Here is a 13,452-nt window from a genome sequence, read left to right on the forward strand (position 1 = left end):
AACTGTTTTAGCTGTCCCACAGGCTTCATGGAATTCGCTTGGCTGTGGCCCTGGAGTTCCATCAGTTTGCCGCCTCTGAGAGCAGCAAGATCCTAGCTATTAAATACTAAATTTTAATTATTACATTTCATAGGCTTTCCTTTTTGAATAGCCGTATTTTCTGTCATATGTTGTAAAATCTATCACCACTGTGATTCATATTATGACAGCCTACAGATCTGGATTAATGTGCTGTTTTTTAAATACACTGTTAACTTAGTTTCCTCAGTGAGGTGATTAAGTATCCATTTCAGCTGGCTGAAATTAAGCCAATGAGTAAAGTGTATGGACACTCTAAAATTGCAGGTTTTTCTAACACTTGCACGGAATCATGGGTCTCTGCAAAATACTTAGCAGCAGCACAGTGTGTTGTAAGAGTGGGTAGAAATGAGCCATTTAGAGGTTTTCACACAGTGGAAAAGGAGTGTGGTAAGATTATCATGGGATGCAAAAGAAGGGATTTTATCTGCTGAAGGGTCTGGAGGCAAGGTATTACTGAGTATTCAGACTCTCTGAAGGAGTGTCAGAACAAAAACTCACTATTGAAGGAAGGCTACGTAAATTGGGATAATCTTTGATTTAGTATCCATTCCTCTGCCATAAGATGATGTAACACTCAAGAGAAAGTGAAAAACTTTCTACATTGCCCACAGTGTTTAATGTAGTGTATGTTTTGGGGAAGAAATGGTAACCCAGAAGATGCTAGAGGAAAGTGATTCTTTCTGCAGCACTTTCGAAGGAAAAGGACAGCAATACCATGTTTCAGCATTCTTTTCCTCTTACTTGAAATTTGTTTTATTGATCTATTATATGACTATTAAAACTATTCATTTTCATGGTCCTGATGGTAGCTAAGGTTCTTCTGTTTTCAACATACTCACAGGCAGTAGGGTTACTGTGGCACAAGGGTGGCTTTCTTTTTAGTCACACATTGCTACTGCTCCACTATAGTGAATTTTGTTGCACTTACCTTTAATATACTTTTTGTGTCTGAAGGCTTGGAATCAGCTTATGTTGTCTATTGATATAAATGGCAATTACTATTTTGGTTAGCTTTGTGTGTGGTTATTTTTCTAGTAAGACTGCCTTATTTTTTGAGTCTGCTTGAAAGCGAACTGAAGCAAGGGAGTCTCACATCTGAGGAACAAATAAAGGAAGGTAACAGAGGAAACAGGATCAGCCTGTTGTCAGAGTTGAATAGCAGAAGGACAAGAGGCAATGCTCACAAGCAGTAGCAAGGGAAATTCTGTTTGAATACATAGCAGGGAAAAAATGCAGCAAGGCGGGTGAAGCACAAGAATAGTTTGTCCCCAGGACTTGTGGAACCTCCATGCTTGGAGATTTGCAAAATATTCCTGAGCAAAGTCCTGAGCAACTTGATCTGGCTTTGAAGTTATCTCTTCTCTGAGGAGGTGTTTGAATGAGATGACTTCAGAGGTCCCTCCCCTCTTCAATTATTCTATGATTCTAAGGATATCTGGAGATAAAGTTCTTCAGGAATGCTTGTTTCATGATAGTTGTTCCCAAATAATTCTCTCATGAGACAAACCGTAATCAGTGGGCACCTAAATGTTCTGTGGTTGACGAGAACATTATATTCATTCAGGTAAAAAGTAACTTGATGTATGAACCCTTTGGTGGCTTGGGAACAGTGGGTTGCGCTTTTTGAACATGGTTACATTTTAGACCTATCTGCTGTTTGTCTAACTCGCAAGGCTGTTGCACCTGAATTCCAGGACAAATGGAGGCCTATCATGGGAGGTCAGGTTTGGTTTTTCCAGCTGCACCAGTGCCTCAGTGTCCCACAGCCTTTGGTGGGCCCAGTCTCAGCACCATCATTTACAGATTGGGTCTCAGACACGAGGATGGGTACTTCTTCAAGATGTGTTTAAATGCCCAGTACCCACTGATTTGAAATGAAAGGAGATCTGGAGCGAGCAGTGGTTTTGAACCTCATTCTCTGGTGGTCAAGGCTAGAATTGAAACCAGTGAAGAGCTGCTTCTGCAGCGTGGCTGCTCTGTTCCACTGGCTGCTGCGTACCCACCAGCCCATAAGGTATGCAGGGGAAAGGGGTCACTTAAGTTTGGATCTGTTGGTTTCCAAAGTAAAGATGGTCTCCTTTCGTTGTGGGTCTTATAGCGTGGTTTGTGCACTAAATAATCAGAAAATCTGGTTTATGCATTCTGTCTTAACATTTGGATAAGTGAAATACTATGAAGAGACTAATGCTTGTGATTTAAACATTTTTTCGAAATGCATTTTTGATGTTGAGACCTTAAACAGCATCTTTCTTGCACAGATGAGCCTGTGTCAAGGCTAAAGGTTACCACAAAACATTTCTGTGTTTAATGTCAGTGTATATGTATACATATTTATGTATTCTGACTATGAAGACGTGTTCTCAAATGTACAAGTTTGTAAATATCAGTTTCCAGTCCATTCCATGACACTTACCCAGTTTAAAAAGAAAAAAAAAAAAAAAGCTTTTTTTACTAATTTGAAGGTAAATTTGAAGGTAACCTTCAAACAGCTGCTAGAAACAACCTTAAAAGGGAATGAAAAACTGAGATTTTCTTTACAGATGTTTTCCCTAAGAGATGGACACTACTGGGTTTTTTATGCTCATTTCAGATGTGTTAAAATTATTTAACATAACTGCCCAATAATTTTAAATGTTTTTTCTTCACTAGCACTTGTGTGGCAATTTATTAGCAAACAGCTGTAAGTATCTCAACAGTAATGGAGCTGAAGAGGATGGTTGCATTATCAGATTTTTTTTTTTGCCTGTTCTGCACTTGCATTTCTCATTCATTAGATGAGCTGCGAGCAGATGGTACCTGAGCATTAGGAGCTTCCATGGTTCAGTACCTTGCTAACCTATCAGCTAACCTCCTGTCTTAAATTTCTGACCAGTAAATACATTTGAAATGTAGTGAGTAAACCTTTTATTGATGCTACAGTTCTTTGATTTTTAACATGCTGTGTTATTAAACTATGTAGTTAATGTTATCCAGTTCAAAAACCGTCATGTCATGAGGCAGTATCGGATCTAGACAGTGGTCTTGGGCCCTGCAATAACCGAAGAAAAATACCAAGCGAAGCCACTCGATGTCAGTCTTGCTTCACACAGTTTTGCGCAGCACAGCATCATTAAAAGTGCTGAAAAGCCCGTTTACAGAGAAGATGTTAAAGTCGAGCCCGAGCCATTTGAGTCATGACTTCTGTGTTGCCGGGATGCTCACCTTTATCTTGTGATAATTCTGATTACTCTATGGCAAAGGAGGTGTTAGTGACACCGTAGTGGCTCCAAAAAGTCCTGTACGATGAAGGGATGGAGATTTTAGCTTGATCTGTTTTATGAACGGTGAGAATCATATCTTTTTCAATTCAGGTGCACATCTAAGTATTTGATGATGGAAATCAGGAGTACTTTTAAAGTTAGGTATTACTGAAAATAAATGCATTGCATCCAACTGTGGAAGATACATTGGTGAGCTTTGGTATTTGTGAATTATGTTTGGTTTTGATGCACCAGAATTTCAGAGGGGGAAGTTCCTTAAATTTCAGTAGTAAATAATTTGCATACTTAAATGTATGCTGCTTCTGTGGCCTTGTTTAATATTTTATGTAATACATGTGATCGATAACCTTTTTGTTTTACAAATTCTCAAAATTCAGGAATGCTTTTTTGAAGGTCTGGATTTTTGTCACTGTTTTTGTGTTGTTCCATTTGTCAGCACTCTATTATCATTCCAGTAGCTTGTATAATAATCTCATGTGCTGTGTTCTGTGATGTACAAACTGCAAAGTTTGGTCTCTTTGAACTAGTACCTATTGCCCCTTATTTTACATCTGAATTCCATTCCCATCCAGCTGTGCTTTGCCAAGCATACTTGGAATTTTTCATAGGATTTCTTCTGGAATTTTAGCCACCCTTCCTAAAGACACAAGCTTTGTGTGACCAAGACTTTTGCCTGTCTTTTTTTCTTAAGTCTTTCATCTAGTATCCTCTTAAGTCTTTAACCATAGTTATCTGTATTTGACAAAAAGATAGCAGTATCAAAACTGAGTTCATAGAAATTGTTGGTCAGGGTAGAGGACAAGGATGAACAGAGATTAGTTTCCCCATTGAAGAAAAAGTAAGGAAAGCTCAATCATTATATATTCAGAGCTCAATCATATATATATATTCCAGCAGTGGCCAGCCAGCCAGAAAGGTGCATGTAGCTTTGGATTAATGATAGCACCTACTTTCCTTTGCCCCGTGAGGGTAGAAGGCAGAACACGGGAAAGTAACTTCCATGCACTGGGTGTTCTTGGGGAGCACATGATGTACATCAGCAGGAATACAAGTTTAGTTAGTCTAAATTGGTTTAATGTTGGAACTTTGCAGATACTTATTAAGTGATCTGTCTTCCTCAGAAAACTTACAAAGAGCAAGTCACATTATTTCCATCACGGCATCTATGCCTGCCTAAGGTACAAGTAACTTCATTTAACTTCTGTGAGCATATATAAACACAACTGTTGTTCTTGAACTTTCCTGTCAGTTTATGTGAAGATTAGAAGCAGTTCTCATGCAAGAGTCCAGTGTTTTCTTAGAAAAGCTGCTCCCATATGAAGTGAGGTTTAGGGCTTCTATCTCAGAGTTTGCCAAAAATTTTTCTTTTCTGAGGTCTAGGGTGAAGTAAGGTCTCAGATTTTTATTTTTTTTTTTTAATCCTTTGAGGCCAGAGCTACAGAATTAAACTTCCTACCTCCACGTATCCACTATGTGTGTAAATATCCAATGTATGTAAATGTTAGAGGAGCTGATGAAAATACAGACTGCCCCCACAGAGGTTACCCCATTTTTATGGAATCTGTTATAAATCAGGTTTGAAAAGCCCACCAGATCTGATCTATGATGCAATAATTCTTTCCTTTTATATACTATCTGTATTCTAAATTTTGACTTATGGTAGTTATTATTTTAGCATGGTACATATGTACACTACTAGAATCATACTTTTGTGTATTTCTCAGACCCCCCCCATCTAATCACTTGAAAATAAGCTTTACTTACATAAGATCATCAAAAGAGCTAACTAAAAAATCTAACCTTACAACAGTGTGTGTGTGTGAATGCACTGACTTAAATGTATAAAAACAAAGGTTCCTCACACTTATCCTTTGGTGTTCCAGAAAACTAAGTTTTATATGCCTGTTCAAGGAAAGGAGAAGGTCTCATAGTCCCGATAGCTCAGGTACATCATGGTACAGTTTGAAGTATGACAAGTCTGCATGGTCTAGGAGTTTATAGGTTAATGAAAGCCATCTGATGGGAAAATGCTTAAACATTGTGTGTGTGAGATACGGTACGTGTTTCAGTTAGGATATTGATGTGGTTTAGGAAAGTATTTTTTGATGTTTCTTTAAGATTTAAATGTTGGACGACTGTGTAGCAAGGTATAGGCTTGCTGTTATGCATACCTGCACATTTGTTTTCCCTTAAAAATTTTGATTTGTCTGGGGGATTGTAAATTATATGTTGCATTATGTCATTGCTAACTAAGAGTACTTTCTTAATTTCAGTGTTACAGCAAGGTACAGTGTTTTTCAAGACTAGTGTCGATGTTATCAACTCCAGATTTAATGATCGTGCAATTTTTTACTCATCAAAGTAATTGCTGGAGTAAAACAAAACTTCCTTACAAGTTCCACATGAGCATGGACATGCCGAAGACTTTGCATGTGCAGTTCTGTCTGCATCTAACAGGGCTTACTTTCAAGTATTAGTTGTAAGGTGTTTGCACTCATGCATGCACACACCCATAGAAAGAAACCATCCCTTGTTATTATGAGGGACAAAAGTTTGTTGTTATAGCTAATCCTAGGAGTTCAGATACGAATCTGGGATTGATGCAAACTGTCCAGATTTACTGACTCTGCAAATATGAGGTGGGAAAATCTCAATTACAGACTTTTTCAAACAGCTTCAGCATTTTGATGCGAGAAGTTTGAAGAATGGAGAGTATGTTCCTGTGTGTTTAGTGATGGTTCTTTGGTTTCATAATGGTTTGGGTTTTTTTTGACTGTTTCAGAATAGTCAGAGCTTCTAGCAAACCCCCAAACATGGGACTACTCTCTTTTACACAAGTACCCCTTTGGGTACATTTTTGTACATACATATCTATGTGTAGAAATGTATTTTGATTTTTTTTCTTCACAGTAAATGCTATGACAGTTAGAGGTACTGAACATTTTATCAAAACTAAGCACCCCCTGACAGCTGAGTAACTCTTGCTGTAGCTAGAAGGATTCCTGTCCACTTCTGATCATTGAAAGTAAGGAAAGGACTGTGTTGTGAAACACTTGGCAGCCATAACAGCTTTGATTATGAAGTCCTTGAACTGCACTTTCAAGCTAAAAGCAAGGACACACACAAAACCCCAAACACAAACCTCACATTAAAAAAAAAAAAAAAAAGAAAGAAAGAAGGAATTGATGCTTAGAGGTTTATTCCAGTGAACAGAAGTAAGATAAACCTGTTAAACCCATCTTGTGTTTCTTCTGTTCTTTAAAAAGTGTACATGGTTAAAGGATGGGCAGGGCAAAGAAAAAGTATGCCTGGAATAGTTAAAAGTGTGGGTCTGTCTTAAGCAATATTTTTCCTGCTATTTCTTTTATTTTTCCTTTTGCACTTCTAAGGGACACAACAGTGGACACCACCTGAATGTCACTCAGTAGAATGAACTGTGGTGCATTTGCCCTTGTGCTTTTCTCCCTATTGCATTTGGAAACAAAGTCTCATTTTTCTGAAGTTGTTTTGGATGGCCAATGCTTTAGTTTTGTTTGTCTTAATCTAAACAATAAAATGCAAATTAATTTATATAAATCAAATGGAAATATTTTTAAAAAAATATTTATTTTTATTGCCTACAGCAGAACAGTGATTGAGAAGACACTTCAACCATATGACGGATCTTACAGTTTAACTTAAATTTCTTTGCAATCCAGAGATACAAAAAACTTAAAGGAAAGCCACTGTGTCCTTGCTCCATGTCGGACAAGGCATTTAAATGTCTTGGCATGTAAAGCTCTTCCATGCTCTCATCACTTTGTGTCTGAGCACTTTGTATCGTACACAAGGTGCATGATGTTATTACAAGATCAGAAGTTACTTGGTGAACTGTCTTTGTTGAGAGAGCCTTTGCTGGGTGGCCTACCAAGAGCAGAAAGGAGTAGCTCTGAAGAAGAATGATTGTCACAAGCGTTTTTGGCACTTCCCACGTGGAGCCGATGGCTTGCTTCACTGCAGCCCTTCACTGCACTTTAAGCTTGTTACGCTTTGGTCTGAGGCTTCTGTGTATGATTTCAGCAGGACTTATTGCTACCTGATGTTCTGCATTTTCTACATAAATAAGCTTTTTACTGTCATTTAGAAGACAAAACACTGATGGAGTAAAACAAGTTTGCTAGCACCAGGGTTGCTAAGGACTTCATGCCTTCTGACTGCGGCCAGAAAAGCTCCCCGCAGGAGAGGCAAAGCTGCTCTCCTGGGCTTGGCAGGGAGATGCCTGCTCCACTGGGCACTTCCCGCTCCTATTAGCATAGCCCAGCCTATATCGCACACACACACCCAGTAATACCTCATTTTGCTACTGGCCAGAGGCCAAAAGCACAAGCATTACAGGGAATATAAAGCGGGAGGTTACTGGAAAGAATCACAAACTAACGTGAGACTAGACCAAATTTTTGCAAAGAGCAGAAAATGTGATCTTTGCTATAAACAGTTCTTGCATTTCACGTAGCTGTTTATATGATTGAAGCATTTAATAAGTGTTTTTATTGAGTATAGTTAGAGAGCAGCTGCAGAGATCTTAAGTGCTTCTGTTCATTGGGTTTTTTTTTCTCTGTAGTTTTGGAACTGCAAAATCTCAGAAGAAAACTGGAGATTGACGCATATCAGGGTGATTCCTCAACTGTGCGCTCTTCTGAAAGAGCAACTGCTTTTGGGGTGTAGGAATGATGACAGGAACAAAAAAGAAAAGAAGTGCAGTCTGGAGGAAGATCCAGGCTGTTCGCTTTGAAGATATCAAAGTCTGGTGTATGAGAAGGCTGCCCATCTTGAAATGGGTGCCTGTCTACAACTGGAAGGAAAATTTGATTCCAGACACGGTTTCTGGGATGATGCTAGCCATCCAACAGGTGACTCAAGGTACAGTGAACTCATTTCAGATTCATATTTTGAAATCTGGTCATGCTGAATTGGTCTGGTCTTCTTTCTTTTTTTTCTTTCTTGTTTAATATTATCACAAAGCTTTGGTTAAAACAAAGACATGCTTATGTATCTAATGTTGATTTAATCTAATTAAAAATATAAGGAAAAATGTATAGTATTAACTGTTATGTGTTTATAGCGGATATGCACATGTGGATGGAAATGCCTTGTGTTATTGTAGCTAATTTCTGTGAGCTGGAACTTCACTATATATCCCATCCCTTTGACTATTTTTCAAAGACTTAATGTAGAAGATAAGAGACCAGTAACTCTATTCATACAGTGCATGGTTATATACAATGTTTTATCAGTTAAATGACCACCTTTTTCTCTATTTCATATGGAAAACAAAATATATCTATGTGATAATTGCATTGTAAGAGGTGCTGTTCTGGAAAAAACATTGGCATTATACTATCACCTGTGGAGCCCAGAGCGCAGCAGGAAAAACTGACAACTTTCTGTGCATAAAGGCTGCTCCTGCCAGAGACATTACACAGGGAGAGGATCTGCCTGCATCCGTGGCTTGCATACTTCGGCTTCTATGTTAGTTTAATGCTGTATTACATTACCTACCACAACTCTTTTCAAGCAGCAGTACAAACCAGGGGTGGAGCTAGACTCGATTTAGCAGCTTAAAAAAAGAAAAAGAAAAAGGAAAAACTCCCCAAAACAAAAACCTGCACAATGACCTGCAGAAACCTAAAGTCCCAGTAATAGGTATTTGTAAAGTGATTGCTACTGGGAAATAAATGCTTTTATCGGGTTTTGATGTGTCTTTGATAGTGTCACCTTCTTTTGGCAATATTTTATATTTGTCTCAGGCAAATCACAGCTTTTTATCTGCCTCAGATGGACTTTAATCCTTCCCTTATGAAATCTATATATATTATTTCCTAACAATTTTCCATATTAGCTATGCTTAACTATCATTCATGTTGTTAAATTATAAGCACTCCTTTAATTGAATTATGCTGTAGCTGGAAACAACCGATTTGTGTAAGTATTTGTTCTTTTAAAGTAATTAGGAACATCTGCATTGGCATGATTTAACTTTAAGAACCTTAATACTGTAACACTGCAAAGTATCTAATTTCACTGGTATGTGCATATACAACAATTGTAATTAAAATACTGCTAATAACAGTGTGTTGAAATTAATCAAAAATATTAAGTTAAACAGCAGTTCTGCACTGCTGGTAGTTTGAGACAGGATTTTCTTTTCAAGGTTTGTACCAAGAAGTAATTTAATGTAACAGATCAATTTAAGAAGATCCAGTGAAGACAGGAAATACTGGTTTTGTTTTCTAGATTATGTTTAAGTACTCTAGAAATAATTTTATCCTTATTTTATGCTGTTTAAAAGCAAATACATTGAAATTCTTCTGTCCTGCTGACCTGTTTTTCCTTTCTCTCTCCTCACTGCTTCTCAAGATTTCAGAATGATTTTCGGGGATGGAGAAGGAGGAGAGCTAGATACCAAAGCATTTTATCGTGTTTGTGGTGCTTTAACTTGAACGCAACGTATTTATTTAGACCCTGCTTACATTAGCTTTCTTCCTCGTGTTGTAAACCTTCCAGTTACTACTACAATCCTTTAATGCTTTCACAGAGAGGGTTATACAAGAAAATAAAATGTCCCATTTGTTATATAACACGAAGGTAATTAAAAGACCCCAAATTTTGAGAGGTCTTATTGTGTCTGTTTCCTTCCATCCACAAAAGAAACCAAGAAGTTTTGTAATGAAATGAAAGGCAGAAGTTCTAACAATGGTAGGAAAAAATTAGTAACCAGTGCTAATTGACATGCAGAGCACAGTGTCATTTGGTGTTGCAGCAACATGTTTGAATAAATTCAAGTATATGGAAATCAACTTGAGTTATGGAAGTATATGGAAAAATCTGCACTTGTATTCATATGCAACAGTTTTCTGAGTGATGAAAGATGCATACTCCAGGGTAGAGAGCAGTCCAGTAGCTTGAGAATAATTTGGAAAGACCTTCCAACTGAGCTGTGTTTTTCAGAGTTTCCTTGTGGGATTTCTTACTCATCTGGCATTGGCCATATTAAGACTATTCGGGTTGGCAACTGCTCTGATCTGGTGTAATGTGTCTGTGTTCCAACTTCTGATCTAAATTTTAGATGATATAGCTGGCTTCCATTTGTAAAGGAAGGAAGGAAATGGGAAAGTCACTGTCCTTAGTGTGTCGTAGTGAATGCAACAAAGATAATGCTCCTAACTGCTCCTCACAGAATTTTCAGAAATTGTTTCTGGTGAATTCTTATCCAATAGCAGGTTTTGGTGTCTGCCTTATAAGTGAGAAAAACAAAAGAGCAAATTAATAGAAATATCAGTAATCAATGTATGCAGATAATGTTTGTTTCCCAAAAGTCTTTTATAAAGCTATAGGATAGTTCAGAATAGCTGTTCTTATGCCATCTTTTATTTTGGATAAAGTTTTAAAGAGCTACTACCATTCATCTTCTGATTTTCAGGGTTGAAATTATTAGTCTTTAAATGTGACTTAAGCCTTCAAAATCCTGTAAGATACCTTCAAGTTAGCTACTTGAAAATTGAAACCCTTGAACTCATATATCAGTTCAGGTTTAAATGTCTTCCATCACAACATACAGAAGCTCGAAACCATGTCCTGTGGTGACAGAGTCTAGGAATGGTGTACAAGAAAGGCATGCTACCTGAGTATTCAATTGTCTTTACTTCCATGTACAGTGTGGAAGAAATGGATCTTTAGAAGGTAAGGTGTTACCTTGCCTAACACTGAGCTAAGGTAAAACCATTTGCCTCGGTGCCTAAGGTGTTATCCTTACTCTCTCACAATGTTAACCATTAAAGAATATAATAATTATCAAAGAATCCATAAGAAATTATGTAATAATTTCTGCAGAGAGTGAATCTTCTGATGCTACTTTTCAAATGCTTTTGAAACCTGTTTAAAACATGCCCAAGTCATATCTGACCATTCAGAAGGACTTCACTGATCAATAGCATTCAGTACAACAAATGGATCCAGTACTGGGGCTGGGGAGAGGAGACCGAGGAGTGTAGGGAGACGAGAAGGAAAGGCATGGTATTATCTTGATGTGCTGCTTGGCATTTGTGATGAGTCATTGCTGAAACCAAGCAGCCATTCTCCAAGTGTTTCTATAGTTGTTTCAGTGTCTGCTAAAAATGCCAAATTAATCTTAATTCACGAGTCCCCAAATTCACTGCTGAACTCTTCTGTCCTATTTATGTATTGAGATAATACTTGTATGGTCTCTGTGTATGTCCTCTAATTTTAGTCCTTTAGCTAATTCCACAGAAGATGGAGAAAGAAGTGTCAAAGATAATTAAGTTTCTACAAATATTACGAAAATGGCCAGTAGAAACAGACCCTACAAGTTCTAAAAAGTGATAATAGAAACTCATACCTTGTTAAGCATTAGATAATCTACATAGCAAAACAAAAAAAAAACCCAAACCCTTTCAAACATACCAATTGCTGGAAAGATTCAGTTGGAGCTTGCACTGTCTCAGACTGCAAAGTCAGTCAGCCATGAGTAAAAACCAGTAAATGAAACTAGGCTTCATTAGTTCCAGCTATCATTTAATATTAGTTCTAACTATAATTTAATAATACAGAGCTCAACACCTTGTTTTTCAGAAGTAGAATCCTTATTCTTACTCTGATACCTAAGGTTGAAAAATAACCTTTGAATCTAAAATGACCTTTGTCATCCGGTCTTGAAGTTTCCTATATACTTGCACAGATAGTTGAGAAATTTGAGCTTTCATGTTTTGGTAATCACTACCTAATTCATCTGTATTCTCATAAATCTGTTATTAATAGACTAGGGCAAGATGTCTCTAAATTAACAAATAAATCCTTGATTTGCTTTTTGGACTAGCACTTCATTGCTCTCTTCCTTTTCCCTTTAAAACTTATTACCCCATCAACAGTCATCACATGAAGATTTTTTGTTCCATTTCATTCTCTGTTCCCCACCCGTATGCACAAATTCAATTGCTAGTTCCATGTAGATGTCTCATAAGTGTCTAATCTGTTTTTTTTCTCTCCAAATTGAAATTGTGCTAATAAAAGAAAGGTTCTGCAGTGTAGGTACCTAGTTCTTAGCAAGCTGCTTTTACGTTCCTTACTAGTCATCGACGATCTAGTTGGTAAGAGTTAGTGAAATTTATGGTGTTCAATCTGCTTGTGGGAGGTGGTGAATGACTGCCTTTACATAACTTTTTTTTCTTTCTCTTTTGTTCACTCATTAAACTCTCTTTATCTTGACCCACGAGTTTCCTCACTTTTGCTTTTCTGATTCTCTCCCGCATCCTTTGAGGTGGAGTGAGTGGCTGGGTGGGTGCTTAGCTGCCAGCCAGGATCAACCCACCACAGGCATGATTCATCTGACTAAATCTAATAATCTACTTTGTTAAAGTTGATTGATTATATTGGTAAGATTTCCATTGAGTCTAACAGGGGACTGGCACAGGTGTAGACACTGATAATGTAGACATCAAAATTTAGGTGAGATGTGTCTCAGTCATTATATCTGCGGCATTATGGGTAATAAACTGTTCACGTTCAACATGTTTAAAGGCAGGCCTTGCTGTTTTCTTTCCTGTAACTGATCCATTGACCTGTCACAATAATAGCAGAATTATTTTGTGGCTTTTTCATGTGACCTGCTTGTACAAGAAGCATACTTCGATCAAGCTGCGTCTGAATTTTTCTCAGTTTCCTTGCATGATAATATTAAGATGCATTATGATGCAGTCGTTCCTTGTAGCTAAATCTCATAAAGCTGTCATCATGTTTTTTTCTGTAGCCTTCTGAACATGTGCTGTAGCCCCTTCATATCTCTTCAGAATGCAGCTGCTTAGCTCATTTTCACAGCCTGTGGTAACTTTTTATTGCACCAAGGAAATTATTCATCTTTACTTTCAAGGTCTTTCATAGGTGATCTTTCCTGGCATCATTTATTCATTACCAAGCTGTTGATCCATCTCTCATTAATCCATTTTGCTAGCCTTCTTCACCCAGTCTTGTCTTTTCAAACAAATAGCTCTGTGCCTTCTCTCAGGATTTAAATTATGCAATGTATGTTGGTTGGTACATCACAACTCAGTATTTGCTT

At 37.5% G+C, this 13,452-nt stretch overlaps 1 protein-coding gene across 3 annotated transcripts in view; it reads left to right on the forward strand.

Moving 5' to 3' along the window:
- Window positions 1-7,693: 7,693 nt before the first annotated feature.
- SLC26A7 (solute carrier family 26 member 7) overlaps window positions 7,694-13,452 on the forward strand; it is a 74,134-nt gene continuing 68,375 nt past the window's right edge. For 2 of the 3 annotated variants that reach the window (XM_069779648.1, XM_009924102.2), the window contains exon 1: window positions 7,700-8,240. In XM_069779648.1, the coding sequence (XP_069635749.1) occupies window positions 8,048-8,240 (193 nt within the window). In that variant the 5' untranslated portion in view covers window positions 7,700-8,047. Of the gene's footprint in view, window positions 8,241-13,452 lie in introns of all 3 variants that reach the window. The other variant, XM_069779649.1, reaches the window with a different exon arrangement.

Source organism: Haliaeetus albicilla, chromosome 3, assembly GCF_947461875.1.
Source record: "Haliaeetus albicilla chromosome 3, bHalAlb1.1, whole genome shotgun sequence".
Taxonomy (NCBI): Eukaryota; Metazoa; Chordata; class Aves; order Accipitriformes; family Accipitridae; genus Haliaeetus; species Haliaeetus albicilla.